Here is a 22,509-nt window from a genome sequence, read left to right on the forward strand (position 1 = left end):
AGAGTGAGATGAGATGGGAGAGGCAGGAGAGTGCGAGGAGGGGAGTAGAGTGAGATGAGATGGGAGAGGTAGGAGAGTGCGTGGAGGGGAGTAGATTGAGATGAGAGGGGAGAGGCGGGAGAGTGCGTGGAGGGGAGCCGAGATGAAAGGGGAGAGGCGGAAGAGTGCGTGGAGGGGAGTAGAGTGAGATGAGAGGGGAAAGGTAGGAGAGTGCGTGGAGGTGAGTAGAGTGAGATGAGAGTGGAGAGGTAGGAGAGTGCGTGGAGGGGAGTAGAGTGCGATGAGAGGGGAGAGGCAGGAGAGTGCGTGGAGGGGAGCGGAGATGAGAAAGGAGTGGCGGGAGAGTGCGTGGAGGGGAGTAGAGTGAGATGAGAAGGGATAGGTAGGAGAGTGCGTGGAGCGGAGCAGAGTGAGATGAGAGGGGATAGGTAGGAGAGTGCGTGGAGGGGAGTCGAGTGTGATGAAAGGGGAGAGGCAGGAGAGTGCGTGGAGGGGAGTAGAGTCAGATGAGAAGGGAGAGGTAGGAGAGTGCGTGGAGGGGAGTAGAGTGAGATGAGAGAGGAATAGAGTGAGATGAGAGGGGAGAGGCAGGAGAGTGCGTGGAGGGGAGTAGAGTGAGATGAGAGGGGGAGAGGTAGGAGAGTGCGTGGAGGGGAGTAGAATGAGATGAGAGGGGAGAGGCAGGAGAGTGCGTGGAGGGGAGTAGAGTGAGATGAGAAGGGAGAGGCAGGAGAGTGCGAGGAGGGGAGTAGAGTGAGATGAGATGGGAGAGGTAGGAGAGTGCGTGGAGGGGAGTCGAGTGAGATGGGAGGGGAAAGACAAGAGAGTGCGTGGAGGGGAGTAGAGTGAGATGAGAAGGGAGAGGCAGGAGAGTGCGAGGAGGGGAGTAGAGTGAGATGATATGGGAGAGGTAGGAGAGTGCGTGGAGGGGAGTCGAGTGAGATGAAAGGGGAGAGGCAGGAGAGTGTGTGGAGGGGAGTTGAGTGAGATGAGAGGGGAGAGGCAGGAGAGAGCGTGGAGGGGAGTGGAGTGAAGTGAGATGAGAGGGGAGGGGAGAGGTAGGATAGTGCGTGGAGGGGAGTAGAGTGAGATGAGAGGGGAGAGGGGGGAGAGTGCGGGGAGGGGAGCGGAGATGAGAGGGGAGAGGCGGGAGAGTGCGTGGAGGGGAGCGGAGTGAGATGAGAGGGGAGAGGCAGGAGAGTGCGTGGAGGGGAGTAGATTGAGATGAGAGAGGCGGGAGAGTGCGTGGAGGGGAGTAGAGTGAGATGAGATGGGAGAGGTAGGAGAGCGCGTGGAGGGGAGTAGAGTGAGATGAAAAGGGGGAGGTAGGAAAGTGCGTGGATGGGAGCAAAGTGAGATGAGAGGGGAGAGGCGGGAGAGTGCATGGAGGGGAGCGGAGATGAGAGGGGAGAGGCGGGAGAGTGCGTGGAGGGGAGTAGAGTGAGATGAGAGGGGAGAGGTAGGAGAGTGCGTGGATGGGAGCAAAGTGAGATGAGAGGGGATAGGTAGGAGAGTGCGTGGAGGGGAGTAGAGTGAGATGAGAGGGGAGAGGCGAGAGAGTGCGTGGAGGGGAGTAGAGTGAGATGAGAGGGGAGAGGTAGGAGAGTGCGTGGAGGGGAGTAGAGTGCGATGAGAGGGGAGAGGCAGGAGAGTGCGTGGAGGGGAGTAGAGTCAGATGAGAGGGGAGAGGTAAGAGAGTGTGTGGAGGGGAGTAGAGTGAGATGAGAGGGGAGAGGTAGGAGAGTGCGTGGAGGGGAGTAGAGTGAGATGAGAGGGGAGAGGCGGGAGAGTGCGTGGAGGGGAGCCGAGATGAAAGGGGAGAGGCGGGAGAGTGCGTGGAGGGGAGTAGAGTGAGATGAGAGGGGAAAGGTAGGAGAGTGCGTGGAGGGGAGTAGAGTGAGATGAGAGTGGAGAGGTAGGAGAGTGCGTGGAGGGGAGTAGAGTGCGATGAGAGGGGAGAGGCAGGAGAGTGCGTGGAGGGGAGCGGAGATGAGAGGGGAGTGGCGGGAGAGTGCGTGGAGGGGAGTAGAGTGAGATGAAAGTAAAGAGGTAGGAGAGTGCGTGGATGGGAGCAGAGTGAGTTGAGAGGGGATAGGTAGGAGAGTGCGTGGAGGGGAGTAGAGTGAGATGAGAAGGGATAGGTAGGAGAGTGCGTGGAGCGGAGCAGAGTGAGATGAGAGGGGATAGGTAGGAGAGTGCATGGAGGGGAGTCGAGTGTGATGAAAAAGGAGAGGCAGGAGAGTGCGTGGAGGGGAGTAGAGTCAGATGAGAAGGGAGAGGTAGGAGAGTGCGTGGAGGGGAGTAGAGTGAGATGAGAGAGGAGTAGAGTGAGTTGAGAGGGGATAGGTAGGAGAGTGCGTGGAGGGGAGTAGAGTGAGATGAGAAGGGATAGGTAGGAGAGTGCGTGGAGCGGAGCAGAGTGAGATGAGAGGGGATAGGTAGGAGAGTGCATGGAGGGGAGTCGAGTGTGATGAAAAAGGAGAGGCAGGAGAGTGCGTGGAGGGGAGTAGAGTGAGATGAGAGGGGAGAGGGGGGAGAGTGCGGGGATGGGAGCGGAGATGAGAGGGGAGAGGCGGGAGAGTGCGTGGAGGGGAGCGGAGTGAGATGAGAGGGGAGAGGCAGGAGAGTGCGTGGAGGGGAGTAGATTGAGATGAGAGAGGCGGGAGAGTGCGTGGAGGGGAGTAGAGTGAGATGAGATGGGAGAGGTAGGAGAGCGCGTGGAGGGGAGTAGAGTGAGATGAAAAGGGAGAGGTAGGAAAGTGCGTGGATGGAAGCAAAGTGAGATGAGAGGGGAGAGGCGGGAGAGTGCATGGAGGGGAGTGGAGATGAGAGGGGAGAGGCGGGAGAGTTCGTGGAGGGGAGTAGAGTGATATGAGAGGGGAGAGGTAGGAGAGTGCGTGGATGGGAGCAAAGTGAGATGAGAGGGGATAGGTAGGAGAGTGCGTGGAGGGGAGTAGAGTGAGATGAGAGGGGAGAGGCGAGAGAGTGCGTGGAGGGGAGTAGAGTGAGATGAGAGGGGAGAGGTAGGAGAGTGCGTGGAGGGGAGTAGAGTGCGATGAGAGGGGAGAGGCAGGAGAGTGCGTGGAGGGGAGTAGAGTCAGATGAGAAGGGAGAGGTAGGAGAGTGCGTGGAGGGGAGTAGAGTGAGATGAGAGAGGAGTAGAGTGAGATGAGAGGGGAGAGGCAGGAGAGTGCGTGGAGGGGAGCGGAGTGAGATGAGAGGGGAGAGGCAGGAGAGTGCGTGGAGGGGAGTAGAGTGAGATGAGAGGGGGAGAGGTAGGAGAGTGCGTGGAGGAGAGTAGAATGAGATGAGAGGGGAAAGGCAGGAGAGTGCGTGGAGGGGAGTAGAGTGAGATGAGAGGGGAGAGGCAGGAGAGTGCGTGGAGGGGAGTAGAGTGAGATGGGAGGGGAAAGACAAGAGAGTGCGTGGAGGGGAGTAGAGTGAGATGAGAAGGGAAAGGCAGGAGAGTGCGAGGAGGGGAGTAGAGTGAGATGAGATGGGAGAGGTAGGAGAGTGCGTGGAGGGGAGTCGAGTGAGATGAAAGGGGAGAGGCAGGAGAGTGCGTGGAGGGGAGTAGAGTGAGATGAGAGGAGAGAGGCAGGAGAGAGCGTGGAGGGGAGTGGAGTGAAGTGAGATGAGAGGGGAGGGGAGAGGTAGGAGAGTGCGTGGAGGGGAGTAGAGTGAGATGAGAGGGGAGAGGGGGGAGAGTGCTTGGAGGGGAGCGGAGATGAGAGGGGAGAGGCGGGAGAGTGCGTGGAGGGGAGCTGGAGTGAGATGAGAGGGGAGAGGCAGGAGAGTGCGTGGAGGGGAGTAGATTGAGATGAGAGAGGCGGGAGAGTGCGTGGAGGGGAGTAGAGTGAGATGAGATGGGAGAGGTAGGAGATCGCGTGGAGGGGAGTAGAGTGAGATGAAAAGGGAGAGGTAGGAAAGTGCGTGGATGGGAGCAAAGTGAGATGAGATGGGAGAGGCGGGAGAGTGCATGGAGGGGAGCGGAGATGAGAGGGGAGAGGCGGGAGAGTGCGTGGCAGGGAGTAGAGTGAGATGAGAGGGGAGAGGTAGGAGAGTGCGTGGATTGGAGCAAAGTGAGATGAGAGGGGATAGGTAAGAGAGTGCGTGGAGGGGAGTAGAGTGAGATGAGAGGGGAGAGGCGAGAGAGTGCGTGGAGGGGAGTAGAGTGAGATGAGAGGGGAGAGGTAGGAGAGTGCGTGGAGGGGAGTAGAGTGCGATGAGAGGGGAGAGGCAGGAGAGTGCGTGGAGGGGAGTAGAGTCAGATGAGAGGGGCGAGGTAGGAGAGTGCGTGGAGGGGAGTAGAGTGAGATGAGAGGGGAGTAGAGTGAAATGAGAGGGGAGAGGCAGGAGAGTGCGTGGAGGGGAGTAGAGTGAGATGAGAGGGGAGAGGGAGGAGAGTGCGTGGAGGGGAGTAGAGTGCGATGAGAGGGGAGAGGCAGGAGAGTGCGTGGAGGGGAGTAGAGTCAGATGAGAAGGGAGAGGTAGGAGAGTGCGTGGAGGGGAGTAGAGTGAGATGAGAGAGTAGTAGAGTGAGATGAGAGGGGAGAGGCAGGAGAGTGCGTGGAGGGGAGTAGAGTGAGATGAGAGGTGGAGAGGTAGGAGAGTGCGTGGAGGGGAGTAGAATGAGATGAGAGGGGAGAGGCAGGAGAGTGCGTGGAGGGGAGTAGAGTGAGATGAGAGGGGAGAGGCAGGAGAGTGCGTGGAGGGGAGTAGAGTGAGATGGGAGGGGAAAGACAAGAGAGTGCGTGGAGGGTAGTAGAGTGAGATGAGAAGGGAGAGGCAGGAGAGTGCGAGGAGGGGAGTATAGTGAGATGAGATGGGAGAGGTAGGAGAGTGCGTGGAGGGGAGTCGAGTGAGATGAGAGGGGAGAGGCAGGAGAGTGCGTGGAGGGGAGTAGAGTGAGATGAGAGGGGAGAGGCTGGAGAGAGCGTGGAGGGGAGTGGAGTGAAGTGAGATGAGAGGGGAGGGGAGAGGTAGGAGAGTGCGTGGAGGGGAGTAGAGTGAGATGAGAGGGGAGAGGTGGGAGAGTGCGTGGAGGGGAGCGGAGATGAGAGGGGAGAGGCGGGAGAGTGCGTGGAGGGGAGCGGAGTGAGATTAGAGGGGAGAGGCAGGAGAGTGCGTGGAGGGGAGTAGATTGAGATGAGAGAGGCGGGAGAGTGCGTGGAGGGGAGTAGAGTGAGATGAGATGGGAGAGGTAGGAGAGCGCGTGGAGGGGAGCCGAGATGAAAGGGGAGAGGCGGAAGAGTGCGTGGAGGGGAGTAGAGTGAGATGAGAGGGGAAAGGTAGGAGAGTGCGTGGAGGTGAGTAGAGTGAGATGAGAGTGGAGAGGTAGGAGAGTGCGTGGAGGGGAGTAGAGTGCGATGAGAGGGGAGAGGTAGGAGAGTGCGTGGAGCGGAGCAGAGTGAGATGAGAGGGGATAGGTAGGAGAGTGCGTGGAGGGGAGTCGAGTGTGATGAAAGGGGAGAGGCAGGAGAGTGCGTGGAGGGGAGTAGAGTCAGATGAGAAGGGAGAGGTAGGAGAGTGCGTGGAGGGGAGTAGAGTGAGATGAGAGAGGAGTAGAGTGAGATGAGAGGGGAGAGGCAGGAGAGTGCGTGGAGGGGAGTAGAGTGAGATGAGAGGGGGAGAGGTAGGAGAGTGCGTGGAGGGGAGTAGAATGAGATTAGAGGGGAGAGGCAGGAGAGTGCGTGGAGGGGAGTAGAGTGAGATGAGAAGGGAGAGGCAGGAGAGTGCGAGGAGGGGAGTAGAGTGAGATGAGATGGGAGAGGTAGGAGAGTGCCTGGAGGGGAGTCGAGTGAGATGGGAGGGGAAAGACAAGAGAGTGCGTGGAGGGGAGTAGAGTGAGATGAGAAGGGAGAGGCAGGAGAGTGCGAGGAGGGGAGTAGAGTGAGATGATATGGGAGAGGTAGGAGAGTGCGTGGAGGGGAGTCGAGTGAGATGAAAGGGGAGAGGCAGGAGAGTGCGTGGAGGGGAGTTGAGTGAGATGAGAGGGGAGAGGCAGGAGAGAGCGTGGAGGGGAGTGGAGTGAAGTGAGATGAGAGGGGAGGGGAGAGGTAGGAGAGTGCGTGGAGGGGAGTAGAGTGAGATGAGAGGGGAGAGGGGGGAGAGTGCGGGGAGGGGAGCGGAGATGAGAGGGGAGAGGCGGGAGAGTGCGTGGAGGGGAGCGGAGGGAGATGAGAGGGGAGAGGCAGGAGAGTGCGTGGAGGGGAGTAGATTGAGATGATAGAGGCGGGAGAGTGCGTGGAGGGGAGTAGAGTGAGATGAGATGGGAGAGGTAGGAGAGCGCGTGGAGGGGAGTAGAGTGAGATGAAAAGGGGGAGGTAGGAAAGTGCGTGGATGGGAGCAAAGTGAGATGAGAGGGGAGAGGCGGGAGAGTGCATGGAGGGGAGCGGAGATGAGAGGGGAGAGGCGGGAGAGTGCGTGGAGGGGAGTAGAGTGAGATGAGAGGGGAGAGGTAGGAGAGTGCGTGGATGGGAGCAAAGTGAAATGAGAGGGGATAGGTAGGAGAGTGCGTGGAGGGGAGTAGAGTGAGATGAGAGGGGAGAGGCGAGAGAGTGCGTGGAGGGGAGTAGAGTGAGATGAGAGGGGAGAGGTAGGAGAGTGCGTGGAGGGGAGTAGAGTGCGATGAGAGGGGAGAGGCAGGAGAGTGCGTGGAGGGGAGTAGAGTCAGATGAGAGGGGAGAGGTAGGAGAGTGTGTGGAGGGGAGTAGAGTGAGATGAGAGGGGAGAGGTAGGAGAGTGCGTGGAGGGGAGTAGAGTGAGATGAGAGGGGAGAGGCGGGAGAGTGCGTGGAGGGGAGCCGAGATGAAAGGGGAGAGGCGGGAAAGTGCGTGGAGGGGAGTAGAGTGAGATGAGAGGGGAGAGGCAGGAGAGTGCGTGGAGGGGAGTAGAGTGAGATGAGAGGGGGAGAGGTAGGGGAGTGCGTGGAGGGGAGTAGAGTGTGATGAGAGGGGAGAGGCGGGAGAGTGCATGGAGGGGAGCGGAGATGAGAGGGGAGAGGTAGGAGAGTGCGTGGATGGGAGCAAAGTGAGATGAGAGGGGATAGGTAGGAGAGTGCGTGGAGGGGAGTAGAGTGAGATGAGAGGGGAGAGGCGGGAGAGTGCCTGGAGGGGAGTAGAGTGAGATGAGAGGGGAGAGGTAGGAGAGTGCGTGGAGGGGAGTAGAGTGCGATGAGAGGGGAGAGGCAGGAGAGTGCGTGGAGGGGAGTAGAGTCAGATGAGAGGGGAGAGGTAGGAGAGTGCGTGGAGGGGAGTAGAGTGAGATGAGAGGGGAGTAGAGTGAGATGAGAGGGGAGAGGCAGGGGAGTGCGTGGAGGGGAGTAGAGTGAGATGAGAGGGGGAGAGGTAGGGGAGTGCGTGGAGGGGAGTAGAGTGAGATGAGATGGGAGAGGCAGGAGAGTGCGTGGAGGGGAGTAGAGTGAGATGAGAGGGGAGAGGCAGGAGGGGAGTAGAGTGAGGGGAGTAGAGTGAGATGAGAGGGGGAGATGTAGGAGAGTGCATGGAGGGGAGTAGAGTGAGATGAGAGGGGAGAGGTAGGAGAGTGCGAAGAGGGGAGTAGAGTGAGATGAGAGGTGAGAGGCAGGAGAGTGCGTGGAGGGGAGTAGAGTGAGATGAGAGTGGGAGAGGCTCGGAGAGTGCCGCATCATCACACGCACGCACGTGCACACACCCTGCTGCAGGATCTTGCCGAAGTACTTATTGGTGACGGTGCAGTTCCACCGGCGGAATCGGAACTGGTGCTGGCATTCCTTGAGCGCCAGCTTGGCCCCCTTGGCCACCTCGGCGACGACGTTGGGCGCCGTGACGCACAGCTCTGCCTGCTTGCCCGCGAGTCGCTTCGTCTTGCGGCAGATGCTGTTGGGGTCCATGACGAGGGGACTGCCCACGGCCCTGTTGGTGCGTAAGGCGGGGTAGCGGGGAGCGGTGGTGCAGCGGTTAGCGCGCTGCGCTACGAACCCGGCGACACGGGTTCGATTCCCGTTCACGGCCAACACCCAGTGACGATTATAGGAACCGGTCCTGGGCCTCCCCTAGGTCGTCGACTCAGCGTGAAATGAGTACCTGGCGCGGTTTGTAAACATCGCCACTGGGGAGACAAAGGCGGCCGGGCGTGGTGCTGGCCACATCACCCCCTCGTGTGCCGCGCCATCCTGCATAGGTGCTCGCTAACAGCACTTGCCCCAACAGTCTGTAAAGGCGATATGGGGGATTTTTGCAGTGGTGGTCAAGATCGGCCTCTGTGGAGGACGCTGCTCCTGGGCGGTTGGAAGCAGTCGCCCTCCAGCAACAACGATGGAGGGGAGATGAGCGATGCTCGAAACGCAACGAGCGGTTAAAATGCAACTAGTTGGGACAGTAAAGGGGGGGGGGGCACAGATGGTGCATCTGCCAGTGGTCTCATGTCAGTCAAGCCATGGCACCTGGGTCTGTCCCGTGCCCTTCTATCAGTGAGCCTTCGATTGGGCTTTCATCTGTGTTAGCCTGGTCGCTTCTGAAAAAAAAGTGCACCTGGCCTGGCACAAGCGCCGTGGTGACATCACCGTCACTTAGTTGCGAATGCCGGGTATTGGTAGTGTCGTGGTTAACGCGCTGCGGTACGAACCCGGCGACCCGAGTTCGTATTCCCGCTCACGGACAACAGCAGAGATGATTATCTGAAATCGGTTCTGGGCTTCCCACTAAGTCGACTCAGCCTCGAATGAGTGCCTGGTGCGGTGTGTACACATCGCCATTTGGTAGACAAAGGGGACCGGGTGTGGTTCTGGCCACCCAGAACCACAACCCGCTAGCAGCACTTGCCCCAAAACTCTGTTGAGGCTATATGTACTGGGGATCTTTGACTTTGTCTCGTGGTGAGTGATCGTGTGCTGGTTAGTGCACTGGCCTACGAACCCGGCGACACGAGTTCGCTCACGACTAAACACAGTGGCGAATAGGTTAACCAGTGCTCGATCTCCCCAAGGTCAACTCAGCCTCAAATGAATGGACACCTGGTGCGCTGCGTCAACAGCAGCACTGGTTGCCGGGCTTGGTGCTGGCCACCCACCTACCCACCCCCCTTGTTTGTGCCGAGCCGCTCTGAACAGCACTTGCCACAACAGTCTGCTGAAGGCTATCCGGTGGATCTTTGTATTTCGTGCGTGTGAGTGAGAGTGCGCAACCTTTTGCAAACCGGCATGAGTGTGTGTGTGAGATGCCGCGCGCGTGTTTATGATTTGCTGGGTGTCAGAGAGAGAGAGAGACGTGGGGAGGGACAGCGGGGGGCCACTTGTGGTGTGGAACGTGTGTCGCCTTACGATACGCACACGCGTGCGTCTGTAACCACACATATATCTATGCGCAGCGCTCACACGCAATGCATCATAATTGTACCGTGTCCGTCCTTAATTATGTTTATCAAAATGATGTGTGTGTGTATATGTGCGTATGTGTGCATTTCGAGTAAATGTGGGGAGCGGTAGTGTGGCGTTTAGCGAGGTCGCGTTCCATTCCCGCTCACGGCCACCACCAACACCAGTGGCGATTATCTGAACCGGTTCTGGGCCCTCCCCTAGGTCGACTCGGTCTCAAATGAGTACCCGGTGCGGTGTGTAAAACATCGCCACTGGGGAGACAAAGGCGGTCGGGCGTAGTTACTGGCCACCCAACTTCTCGTGTGTGGTACCGCCCTTCATCGGTGCTGCTCGCTCACAGCACTTGCCTTGCCCCCAACAGTCTGTCCATACTGTACGGGGGATATTTTTGTCTTTGTCTCGTGTACATGAGTGCGTGTTTTCTCGTGCGTTCACGAGGATAGTTGCGTTCGTGCGATTGCGTCCGTGGAAGGGGGAATTGAGTCATTTTGAAGGACTTTACGCGTGAAATTACGAACAATTTCCACCGGATACGTATATGCCAGGTGAAAGTTGAAAACTTCGTTGAAAGTGTGGAAAGGAAAAACGCGTAGAGAAAATAAATAACATAGGGTTGTCATCGCGAGAAGATGGACATCTCGACGTTTCGGCCAAACGGCCTTTCTCAGGATGACTGGCGTTCTTCAGGAAGTATCCTGAGAAAATTCCAGTTATCTGGAGATTAGTTTTTCGCTGTTAGTGACAGCAAAGTTATTCTGTCTTAAATAGTTTGATATTCCCTTGTATTTTTCGACAGCTAAATCACGGCTCGTGTTCTATTAGCTTTCGTGCCACCACACTCCGCTGGAGGAGAATTATTTGGTTCATCCGCGACTGGGATCCGGCACTCGTTCGCGTTCATCCCGGGACAGATTCAGGTTTAGCGGCCTCGCTCATCAAAGGGCAACAGTCAATCCCCGCGCAGTGATTTTTGGGAGCTTAAATTCGATTAATTGGGGTTGTTGTAAATGTTTCAGCAGTAATCGACTTTAATTTTTTTTGAACGCACGCGAGTCGCTCTCACGCTTTGGTTGTAATATCAGGTTGACATGGAACGCTTCACAAGCACGGCCTAACGCAAATCTAACGCTAATCTGTGTAAGAATCGATTTACCGCGCAGCTGTATGCGCTATGAAGGGAAATGACAACGTCGCGTTTAGAGTGACGAAGCGAACTTGACAGAAGACAGAAGCGCATCCGTCACCTCGAATCGTGACGTGCCGAACAAAATACAAAGATTCCCCGTATAGACTCGGGGGCAAGTGCTGTTGACGAGCACTTAACAAAGGCCAACACGGCACACGAATGGGGTGGATGGCCAGAAGCACGCCCGGCCGCCTTTGTCTCCCCAGTGCTGATGGTTACACACAGCACCAGGTACTAATTAAAGGCTGAGTTGATCTAGGGAAGGCCCAGGACCGGTGCAGATATTTGTCACCGATGCTGGCCGTGAGCATGAATCGAACTCGGATCGCCGGTTTCGTAGCCCAGTGCACTGACCAACGCGTCACCACCGCACATGCTGAACACTCGCAAACACGTTTTCGTGCATTTGCAAATAGGTCAAACATGTGAACGCCAGCCAAATCCTTATTTAATAAAAACTAAAAAAATTCCAGCGCTTTCGCAATGCACTGCTGGATGAAAGGATATACCGCGCTGTGCGGGTTTTCATAGGGAGTTGAATTGACCATACATTGCCCACGCTGGCCGATTGTCCAAAGTCATCATCACCATCATCATCCACCACCATCATCATCCACCATCACTCGGCCAGCACTTTCACGTGAATCAGACCGATTACACGGCCACGTTTTTCGTCTGCTCGCCACGTGCCACCCCCACCCACCCCCCCCTTCCCCTCCCCCTGATATTAGAAACGTCTCTGCGCGGACGAAGGAGGCTTCGCGGGTCGCGTAAATGGTTACGGATGACTTTGAGGTCAAATTGCACTCAAACATCGCGTGCAGCAGCATCAGTCAAACACGAGGAGCAACAATCGCCCTGCAGCTTCTCTCATCCCCCCTACCTCCGTCTACACCCCCCCACCCGCTATCCCGACCATCTCTGAATCCGACTACTCAGAACCACCACCACCACCACCCTCCCCACCCTAACCACACGCCACCCCACATCCCAGCATATCCCTTTCCTTCTGATCCCCGTAACCCCAGGCTCCCACCCAAACCACCTCTGGACTCGACTCTTCAAAAGAGGCAGCGGCTCTTGGACAATTCCCGAGGGAGTCTAAGAAAGCTGTCTCCCCCCATTCGTATGGCAACTCTAAACTACTTCAACTATGACGATTTATGTTTTACCAGGTAAGGCCCCCACTAAGCTATGTAGCTCTTTTTTCAGAAGCGACCAGGCTAACACAAATGAAAGCCCAATGCAGTGGCTTATCATCACGTGGTAAAGAATAGCGGCTAAATAACTCTAAACGCGTGGATGTTGATTCTAAATGTGGATGGAAAAACCGGAGGACCCGGAGAAAAATCCACACGACCACGGGGAGAGAGAGACACGCAAACTCCAAATACACAGCAGGCGTCAGAGTCGAGATCGAACCCACAGTCTCCTGTACACCAGGCGAGGTAGTTAACATCTCACTACCGCAGCGCCTGCCTATCCAGGTTGTACTCTTATTATCATGCTCATTACCCTGGGGAAAAAACCTCACTCAGTAGTCCCGTGACCCTTTTCCAGGAGGCTCCTGCTAAGTTTTCACGGAGGGAACGACGGTGACTATTTGTGGGTATTTTGCAAATCAGTCGTTTTTCAGGGTACATTTTGGCAAAACGTGGCACATTTGGACCACGACTCCGCAACACGATGGCATAACTCGTGCGAACGACGCCCTCGGATTGTTAGCGTCCGGTGTGAAGTAGATGGCGCGTATTTTAGTTGATGTTCATACACCCGCAGGCATGACCAGGGCGGTCGCTGGCTTTGAACCGTGAACTTCTGCAACAAGGGAAGAACTCGCTCGCACGAGGCCACGGTTACAGCCCCTTACATAGCGGAGCGAATCGTCAACAGATGGCAGCATTATCATTTGTAGTAGGGTATATGTATGCGTATATGTATATGTATGAGTGCGCGAGAGAGAGAATGTGTGTCAGTGTGCTTGTCCCTGTGTGTATGCCACGGTGAATTTGTAAAGACATGCGTCTGTATTCTTGTCTGTGTTTGCGTGTGCATGTCTGTCTGTGTGTGTATATGTGGAGAGCGGTAGTGTAGCGGTTAGCGCGCTGCGCTACGAACCTGGCCACCCGAGTTCGACTCCCGCTCATGGCCAACACCAGTGACGATTATCTGAACCGGTCCTGGGCCTCCCCTAGGTCGACTCAGCCTCAAATGAGTACTTGGTGCGTTGTGTAAACATCGCCACTGGGGAGACAAAGGCGGTCGGGCGTGGTGTTGGCCACCCACCCCCTCGTGTGCCTTGCTGGCCTTCACAGATGCTACTCGCTAACAGCACTTACCCTAACAGTATGTTAATGCTATACGGGGGATCTTTGTCTTTGTATATGTGCGTGCGTAGTGTGTCTGTCTTTATCGGTGGAGGAGCGGTGGCGTAGTCGTTAGCGCGCTGCGCCACCAACCAGGCCAAGTTTAAGATCATAGGCGAACGACATCAAAACCATGTCTGGGCTTTCCCTAGGTTGACTCAGCCCAAAATTGACACATTCTGCGATATGCGGACATAAGCCCTCTGGCGTGCATGGTGCTTGCTGGCCAGACGACCCTCTTCGTGGTGCCCGTAATAGGTGCTCGCTAACAGCAACGTGCTTTGTGTGTGTGTAGGTCTACAGTGAGCGGAGTAGGTGTGGAGGAGGGGAGGTCTCTGTTTGAGAATGTATCACACGAGAGGCGGTCACATATCTTCGGGAGCTGGATGTTGAAGAAATAACATCCGACGCATTGGTTACTCCATGTCCCGCATAGGACAGTGCATACATTATCAGAGTTATGCTTTTTGTTTGCATTATGACTGCAGGTATTGTGGTCTATGCAAACATGACTCCTTGTAAAAAAAGGTGTCAGTTTTGTTGCCAGATAAAAGGGTAAAAAAACAATTATCATATTTTTTACTGGCAAATGAGGTACCAATGGTGGTTTTGTGCAATCCCCTTCGTCACCGAGCAGTATGGTGAAACATGGCCAGACAATCCCTCTGTGAGCAGACACGGCTTGGGTAGGCCTCCATCCAGCGATAGATTCACAAAGGGCTGTACATCAGCTACTGCCGCCGCCGCTGCTGCTGACACGACAGTGGCTGGAGGTAGCGGGAGGAGGAAGGCGGTGGTCTTGGGGAAGAGCGAGAGCAAAATGAAAAACAATCTTCTTCGCCCGCATTCACGGTAACGAAATTCTGGAGCGGCCAAGGAAAATATTCTGTAAATAGCAATGCAATGACACGCATTGTAAGAGCGCCTTTCATGTTTAATGGTCCAATTATACTTCACCCCCCCCCCCCACCACCGTCTCTGTGTGCGCGCTCGCGTGCGTGCGCGTGTGATGCACGCTGGCTCTGCTCCCCAGCGCACATGCACGCGTGTCGAGACGGATCAGGGGGGGGGGGGGTGCGGGGGAGGGGGGATGGTGGGGGGGAGATGCGGTGAAGGTGGTGAGTAGGGATTGAACACGTTAGGATGAGGAGCGAAGTTCATCGGAAGGGTAACCGTGGTAGCAGCGATACAGCAGTGACGAGGAGGCGCTGACCGCCGGCGAGTGAGCGAGTGGCCGTAGTGAATCGGTGAGTGCTGGGCCATCGATCATCCTGGCCGTTGCCTTACGCTGCGTTCTATCAAGTGCAGTGAGGTTGGAACTGGGTAAGATCCCAGGCCGGATGCGATAGCAGCAGGATTCTAACTTGGGCCGAATGTGTTGCTTTGTACGGTCGTTTTGGGGGGGATTGGCGGTTGAGTTGGGTTCCAACTCTCGATTTCAGACGACAACTTACGGCAGCTTTGTAATTTCACTCACGGATGAAGGCCTTTCTCCCCGGCGTCGGTCATCGTGGGGGCTGAGCAGACTTCACGATGAAGTAGTTTGAGAAACCAAACTAAACAAAAAACATTTATTTTATCACTGAGCTATGTAGCTCATTTCTCAGAAGCAACCTGGCCACAATCGATAGCCCGACGAAGTGGCTTATCACGTGGGAATTTATAGCAGCCAAATACTCTAAACGCGTGTTGATTTTTAATGGGGAGGGGAAAACCCGAGGACCCGGAGAAAAATCCACGCGACCACGAGGAGAACATGCAAACTTCAAATATACAGCAGGCGTCAGGGTCCTGATGGAACCCACAACCTCCTTCATACCAGGCGAGGGTGATAACATCTCGCCACCGCGAGCAGATTGCTCGAGGTATCTGCTATTTTTCACTGATGTTAGCCGTGACCCGGAATGGAACTCAGGTAATTGGCACCGCTCCACGCACGGAACACCCTTCACGGGGTACATGGGGGGGGGGGGGGGGTGTCCCAGGGGTGGCTACAGGAGCCCAGTTGGAGAGACTATCGGAAGTTGTTCTGTGGTGTGACACCTGAGGTGTATATTCTATCTGACACGTGGTGGTGCGCTGCTCACAACAAGTACATCTCAAATGTATTTATTTTCTCGTCACAAATCAACGATAGCACAATCCGGAGATTTTATTTTTTAAGAATAGGAAAACATATAAGACGTCTCAGCCATTGGCCATACGATTTAATCACGCGGAATCCGCCAGATCTCATCAAAAGCTAAGCAGGTTTGAGCCTGGATTGTATTTGGATGGGCGGCCACCGTATATCAAACAGGTGGTATAGGCTGCTGCTGGGCTATGTTGGGGCGCCACGGTGGCGAGATGTTAACTACCTCGCCTGGCATACAAAAGGTTCGTGGGTTCGATCCCGACCCTGGCGCCTTCTGTATATTTAGAGTCTGGATGTTCTCTCCGTGGTCGCGTGGATTTTTCTCCACGTACTCTGTTTTCCTTCCACATTGAGAATCAACGTGCGTTTCGAGTATTTGGCTGCTATACATTTCCCCGTAATATGCCACTTTGTTGAGCTCTCATTTGTGGCGAAGTCGCTTCTGAAACAGAGCTACAGAGCTGAGTGGGCCTCACCTGAAAAAAGAAAGAAAGTTTAATTTTTAGTGTGGTACCGAATTCACCATTGATCCCTGGCGGGCGAGCGTGAGGATATCTGCTGACAGCCTCTCCCCCATGACCTTCGCAGTTGATGCAGCACGAATCGGAAAGGGAGAGATGATATCGGTAACCTTCCTAAGGTACTAAGGCTTAATTTGGTACCTGTACCAATGTCCTCATGGTTGATTACTATACTACTACTACGATTTGTATTTTATCAGCTAAGGCCGACTGAGCTATATCGCTCTTTTTCAGAAGCAAACTGGCCACAAATGATAGCTCGACAAAAAGGCTTATCACGTGCACATGTATGGCAACCTAATGATCAAAGCGCATGTTGATTCTAAATGTGAAGGAAAAAACCCGAGGACCCGGAGAACAATCCACGTGATCACCACGGGGAGAAAGAAGCCGCAAACTCCAAATATACAGCAGGCGTCAGGGTCGGGATCGAACCCACGAACTCCTGCAAATCAGGCGAGGAAAATAACATCTCGCCAACGCGAATTCCCAATGCATGTGAATTAACATGCAATGATGATGATAACGCGCCCGATCTCGTCAAAAGCTAAGCAGGTGTTGAGCTTGAGCGGTGTTTTGGATGGGCAATAAACTCCATAACCGCCTCCAGGGATGGTGACACGGCCCGGCGCCAGCGAAGCAGCCGCTTGTTGCAGAGATTCACAAGGTCCGAATCCAGATTATGCCACCTTGTTGAATACCGCGGGTGTATTTACCATTCAAATTCCACGCTGTCTGCTTCCACAGTGAACGTTAAAGATCCTGTGACATCATTCGCACGAGTAGGCCATTGTTGTGCCGGCGTCATGGTACAAAATTTGTGAATAAAAGATTCAAAGCTCATCGGATTCCTCCAGTCTAAAGAAAGATTCTGATTCAAAGTTGCCAAATATGCAAGATTACACCGCAATTACTCAGTTGAAACCTCTATAGCAATCACGAACCGCTAACGCAAAAAAATGTCAGGACCCTCTTGAAAATATTCACGAGACTCGGCGAGGCTTTGCAGGGTAACCAAGTGTAATTATAATAACACTCCTACTGGGGCACTCAAGTTTCTAAAGTCTATGTGGCGAGCAGCAGAGGGCAGTGGAACAATTGTTGTACTCTATCTTGATCTGAAGCTTTCGTGACTGCAGAAATCCATACTCTTTGTTTTTTTCGGTAAAGTCACGTAGGTAGAAAGTAAAATAAAATAAATCACGGCGTTTTGATCGCAACACAAGCAGCCGTCCTCAGGCGGAAAAAAATATAATCCAGCAGTGGAACTGCTAAACTACGGAGAGAGCTGTTACAACAAGAGGTTATATACGTGGCGATGGGCAAGCAAGCGGTGTCTGAGCTGGAAAGCAATTCCATCCACGGACGTAAGCACGTCAGTTGTACACTACTTTCTATGTTCCCAATGCCATGCTCCTCGCCTTCACCCGCGGTGGAGGTCTCGCCCGAACGGCCGTGTCCGAGATACTGAGCCGGGTAATCGCCGAGAGCCCCCTGGCTCGTGAAAGTGTAGCGAGTTCACGATCTCATTCCGGTCACCAGTTGACCCCTGATCACAGGCCACTATGTTTGCGTCGGCGATGGCGCTTATAATCAGGCCTGTTCCAGCTGAGAGGTCTATACATGCCTGGGTGATCGCTGTACGAAGACCACTCGAGAAGTCGCTCGTTGCGTGACGTATTTTTCCCCGGGGGGGGGCGGGGGGGGGGGCTTGTTTCTGTAACAGGGTGGTGCACTCCTGGCTGCGACAATCCTGCACCGTGACGCGTATCGCGGCTGTCGCGACGGCCCGACGCAGACGGACAGCACCGCCGGAATGCGAACGCCGCGAGCGGATGCGCTGGCGAGATGAAACTGAAACATTTGAATTTTTAACCGAGGCTGCCTGGCCACACGTGATAATAGCTCGTTGCAGAGGCTGATATCATCACACGTGGGATTTATAGGAGCAGCCAAATAATCTAAAGGTGTGTTCATTCTAAATGTGTGTGGGGGGGGGGGGCAGAACCAGAAGAACCCGGGGGACAGTCCACGCGATCACCACGGGGAGAGAGAACACGCCGACTCCCAAGTACATAACAGGCATCGTCAGGGTCCGGGATCGAACCCCCCACGAACCTCATGCCTACTAGGCGCGGGGGGTAACAATTTCGCCATCGCAAACGTGGGATGATGCTGATGATGATGATGTTGCAGAAGGCTGTAGATGATGACGATATGGACATGTGACTGCAGATGACTGCTGATGCTACTGCGAATGAGCAACGAGAGTGGAACGCAGGGTACGCGCGAGTATCGGGCGTGGGGGGGATGAAGGGGGAGGGAGGAGTGCTGATTCAGCACGAGGTGGTGGTGGTGGTGGAGCGATGGTGTAGCTGTTCGAGCACTGCGCTACGAACCCACACACATTCCATAATCATATGGCAGGGGGCAGTTCCTCCATAGGACAACTACTCTTGACCTTACACAAGGTTAATGTGCCCCTGAAATGCTCTTTTTCAGTGACAGGGAGGCAACTACTGGTAGGGTACGTATGGCATCTGTGTGTGTGTTTTCATTTAGTGCGGTAGTGCAGTTGTTCGTGCACTGCACTACCAACCCTGCGACATGAGTTCGATTCCCGCTCACGGCCAAACACCATTGACGATTATCTGAACAGGTTCTGGGCCTCCCCTATGTCGACTCAGCCTTAAATGAATACCTGGTGTGGTGTGTAAACACTTGGGAGACAAAGGCGGCCGGGCGTGGTGCTGTCCACCCACCCCCTCGTGTGCCGTGCCGGCCTTCATAGGTGCTGCTCACTAACAGCACTTGCCCCGACATTCCGTTAAGGCTACACGGGAGGTGGGGGGATTTGTCTTTGGTGGCTTTTGCTCGCATGGCTTCAGAATGTCCTCTGTGCCAGTAGTCTCGAGTTAAAGCAATTGTCACCAATTACCACGTGAAGTCAATGGTCACGAGTTACCACGTGACATCAATTGTCTTCGGTTACCACGTGAAATCAATTGTCATCAGTTACCACGTGACATCAATTGTCATCACTTACCACGTGACATGAATTGTCATTAGTTACCACGTGACATCAATTGTCATCAGTTACCACGTGACATCCATTGTCATCAGTTGCCACGTTCTGTGCAGCGCTGAGAGGACCCTCCCTGTCAGACAGGGGAGTGAGTGCCGGCTGCGAACTTGCTGACCCCGTGCCCCTACCGGACATCTGTGAAAATGAGCTTCTTAGCTCATCGGATTTCCTCCTGCGCTCTAAATAAAGATTATGATGATTTGTGAAACATGAACAGGAGAGCAAAGGGGGGGGGGAGGGGAGGAGAGGGGGACTCCGAGAGACGTAAACGGCCATGTACGGTGCGAAAGAAGTTCAACGTACGGTACACACAGAGGGAAAGGAGGATCGGTGTCTGCCATCACCTCTTGCGTGCCACGTGACCCTACCGTGCCTGGCGTGTCACGTGGCACTGCCATGCACCGCCTTTTGCTTGGCCCACCAACTCAGAGGAGTTATTTTACAGTCTGAAAAGAACAACACCCACGCGTACTTTCTATGCGCGTAACGATTCACCGCCACGCTCCCTCTCCCCACCCCCCTCTCTCTCTCTCCTCCACCGTCAATTCGATGAATCGTCACGACATCTCGAACGGCGATTCGAGAATCGAATTTTTCCAACGCCGGTGACACGCGGGTGGTCAACGCGAACGTGCATTGCGCGCGACACGAATCTACAACAGTCACCTTGGGCACGCGACTCGGTGCCAGGTACGGTGAGCTTAACGAATCGACGGTTCATCTTCGATTCGCTGGCGCCTCCGATTTGGCGCGGTCGGCTCCGTACGGTGCGAAAGAAGTTCAACGTACATGCATACAATCTGTCGCATTCATCGTTACACTTGTACACAGTGCCGGTGACGATGCAGAAGCAGAAATATTGATGAACACTGGAGGAATCCAATGGGCCAAAAAGCGCTTCTTAACAGACGTCTCATAACGTCACAACAACAAACGAAAAAAATGTACGATAGGAGTGCAAAGTATAGGGAAAGTAAGCAAATCACTTAGAACTTATACAATATTATTGGTTATTTCGGTAAAGTCACGTAGAAGGGAAATAATAAAATAATATAAAACAATAAAAAAATTCTCACGACGTTTCGACTGCAACACAAGCAATCATCATCAGGTGTGAAACCCAAAGCAAGAAAAATTGTGGATTTCACACCTGATGATGATTGCTTGTGTTGCAGTCGACACGTCGTGAGAATTGTTTTTATTGTTTTATATTTCTATTATTTTATTATTTCCCTTCTACGTGACTTTACCGAAAGAACCAAGAATATGAATCCCTGCAGTCGCGAAAGCTTTAAATCAAAATGTAACATATACAATGTTTTATTCTACCAAGCTAAGCTCACTGTCCTATTCGCTCATTTTCCAGAAGCGACCTGGCCATAAATGATAGCTCGGCGAAGTGGCTTATCGCGTGGAAATTTATAGCAGCCAAAATACTCTAAATAATCTAAGGGCACTTAACGAATCTCAGATGGGGATTGCGAAGTCTAAAATTGGGCGCTGTGTGTGCACGCGTGCGCCATTACGCCGATGCGTGTATTTATCAATCCACTCCCGTGGATGAAGGGTTCGTCATCTGCACGGCGTGTCCGGTAATGGGGGGGGGGGGGTGTTGTTTGATCATAAACCGCGTTTGTCGGCGTTCGTCGGCGAAAATTGCGGTCAGCGCCGGTTCAAATGTCACTTCGCCACTGATAATACGCTGTGGCCGGGAATCGAACTGAGGTCACAGGGTTCATAGTTCAGTGTGCTAACCACCGGGCCAGCGCCCCACCCCCTAAAACTATTTACACACACACACAACTCAGCCGAAACCGAAAAGGATACTAATAATTGGAGGGTAATTGCCATAAAAAAAATACAATAATGTAAAATCAATACGATGACTATACAGTTAATAATGCACGTGTTAAATAGGAGCATTGCGCAATAATAAGAATAAAAACGAGCGAATGAATCATCATTAATAATCACAGACATATCCTGAGAAAACACACACATCGATTTTTTTTCGTTCTCTTAAGTGGCGCTCAATATTGACCACGAGCCTCGACCCCCCGTTAATCATCGACCAGCGCAGACGCGCGGCAGCGGTGACGCGGGGGATTGAGTGCCGCTTCCTTCAAAAGCGAAAGTTATAAATTGGCAAACGACTGATCCGGCACTTTACTTAAACAAACAGAGCCGCGGTCGTAATTCAATTATAGGAAGAAAGTGTCTTTGGCACGGAGGGAGTCCACTGACCCAAGTTACGCACCTCGCTAGCCTGGGCGGCTGTGGGCGAATGTCATCAGCCAGATTTCCAAATAACTCTCGTGCTAAAGCATGCATCGCTCCACAATTCCGGAGCTTCGTTGCACAAGCGCGCATTTGACACGTTGTTTTTTTTCTTCTGCAGGCTATATACATATATGTACACACATTATATGGTGATAACAAGAATAACAAATTGACCAGCGTGGTAAAGTATGGTTGACAACCCCGTGACAGTCACGGCGTGGGGAGGCCTTCATCCAGCAGTGGATTGATTAAATGACGAATATAATATTAATGACAGTCAACATTATCAATGATAGTGAGATTACATGTATATATGTACTCTATTGTGGGCGTGTGTACATATCATAATAATTGGCAGCCCTCCGTCAATTGACCGAACATTAACCACGCTGCTCGGTGTGGGTTCGTGACAAGGGGAGGAGGTGGGGTTGGAGCGGTTCCGACACGACTCGCCACTGATGTCCGTTCTTGGCCGAGAATCAAACTCGGGTCGCCGGGTCCATATCGCAGTGAACTTACCACTGCGCCACGAACCCGGCGACCCGAGTTTGATTCCCGCTCATAGCCAACACCGGTGACGATTATCTGAACCCGCCCTAGGCCTCCCCTAGGTCGACTCAGCCTCAAATGAGTACCTGTTGCGGTGCGTAACCATTGTCACCAGGGAGACAAAGGCCGCCGGGAGTGGTGTTGGCCACCTACCCCCTCGTGTGCCGTGCCGGCCTTCATAGGTGCTATTCGCTACCAGCACTTGCCCTGACAGTCTACCATAGCTATACGGGGGATCTTATGTCTGTGTATAATATAGAGAACATGCATGCCCTCGCGTTCACAACTGTTTGTTTTCAGAGGCAGGACGTGTCTCTCCATTGCGTCACGATTCATGGGATCTCTCCGCGAGTCTTGGCCTCGGAGTAAGAGACGGGTCCCCTTGGTCAGGACTCATCCCTCCCACCGCCCCCTGCTGAGCCTCCCTCCCCCCTCCCTCCCTCCCCCCTCCCTCCCCCCAGCTTTCTGCCACCCCTCCAAAACTAAACCACCACCACCACCCATCCACTGAAACCTCCGTCAAGCCAGCTCGCTACTTTCGCTCTAACACCACCTCGGACACTGCTCACCGACTCTGGGACATCCCCAACCCCCCCCCCCCCCCCCGAGTCAATCTTTGCAAGCAGTCTCAGTTTCACATGTATGGTAAAGTAGAATCATCTTTAATATATTGTTTTCTTCTATATTTCATGTAAACCCAAAACTCTATATGCACACACACACACGCGCGCGCATGTTGTTTTGTTAATTGCGGTTTAGCAAGCAATGCACTGCTTTGCCGCATTGTATAACAAAAACAACATATAAGCAACTGTCAGACGAAATCGTCACCATCCGAGTTATTTATCGTGGCCATGCACATTGTAAAACAGTCTACAATTGAACTCGCCGTCAGCGACACAAACTCGTGCGAAATTTTGACTTCAAACTTTCGTGACTACAGGAATTCATATTCTTTGGTTCTTTCGGTAAAGTTACGTCGATATAAAAAAGTGAATAAAAATGTACTTCTCTTTTTCCTATCTACGTG

General features: G+C 53.8%; 1 protein-coding gene across 1 annotated transcript in view; it reads right to left on the minus strand.

Moving 5' to 3' along the window:
• Nucleotides 1-22,509, minus strand: part of WNT6 (Wnt family member 6) — a 51,927-nt gene that overhangs the window by 27,808 nt on the left and 1,610 nt on the right. Inside the window, exon 2 of the mRNA XM_078596438.1 lies at nucleotides 7,675-7,895. Coding sequence (XP_078452564.1) covers nucleotides 7,675-7,895 — 221 coding nt within the window. The remainder of the gene's footprint in view (nucleotides 1-7,674; nucleotides 7,896-22,509) is intronic.

This window comes from Lampetra planeri, chromosome 1 (assembly GCF_965212315.1).
Source record: "Lampetra planeri chromosome 1, kcLamPlan1.2.h2, whole genome shotgun sequence".
Taxonomy (NCBI): Eukaryota; Metazoa; Chordata; class Hyperoartia; order Petromyzontiformes; family Petromyzontidae; genus Lampetra; species Lampetra planeri.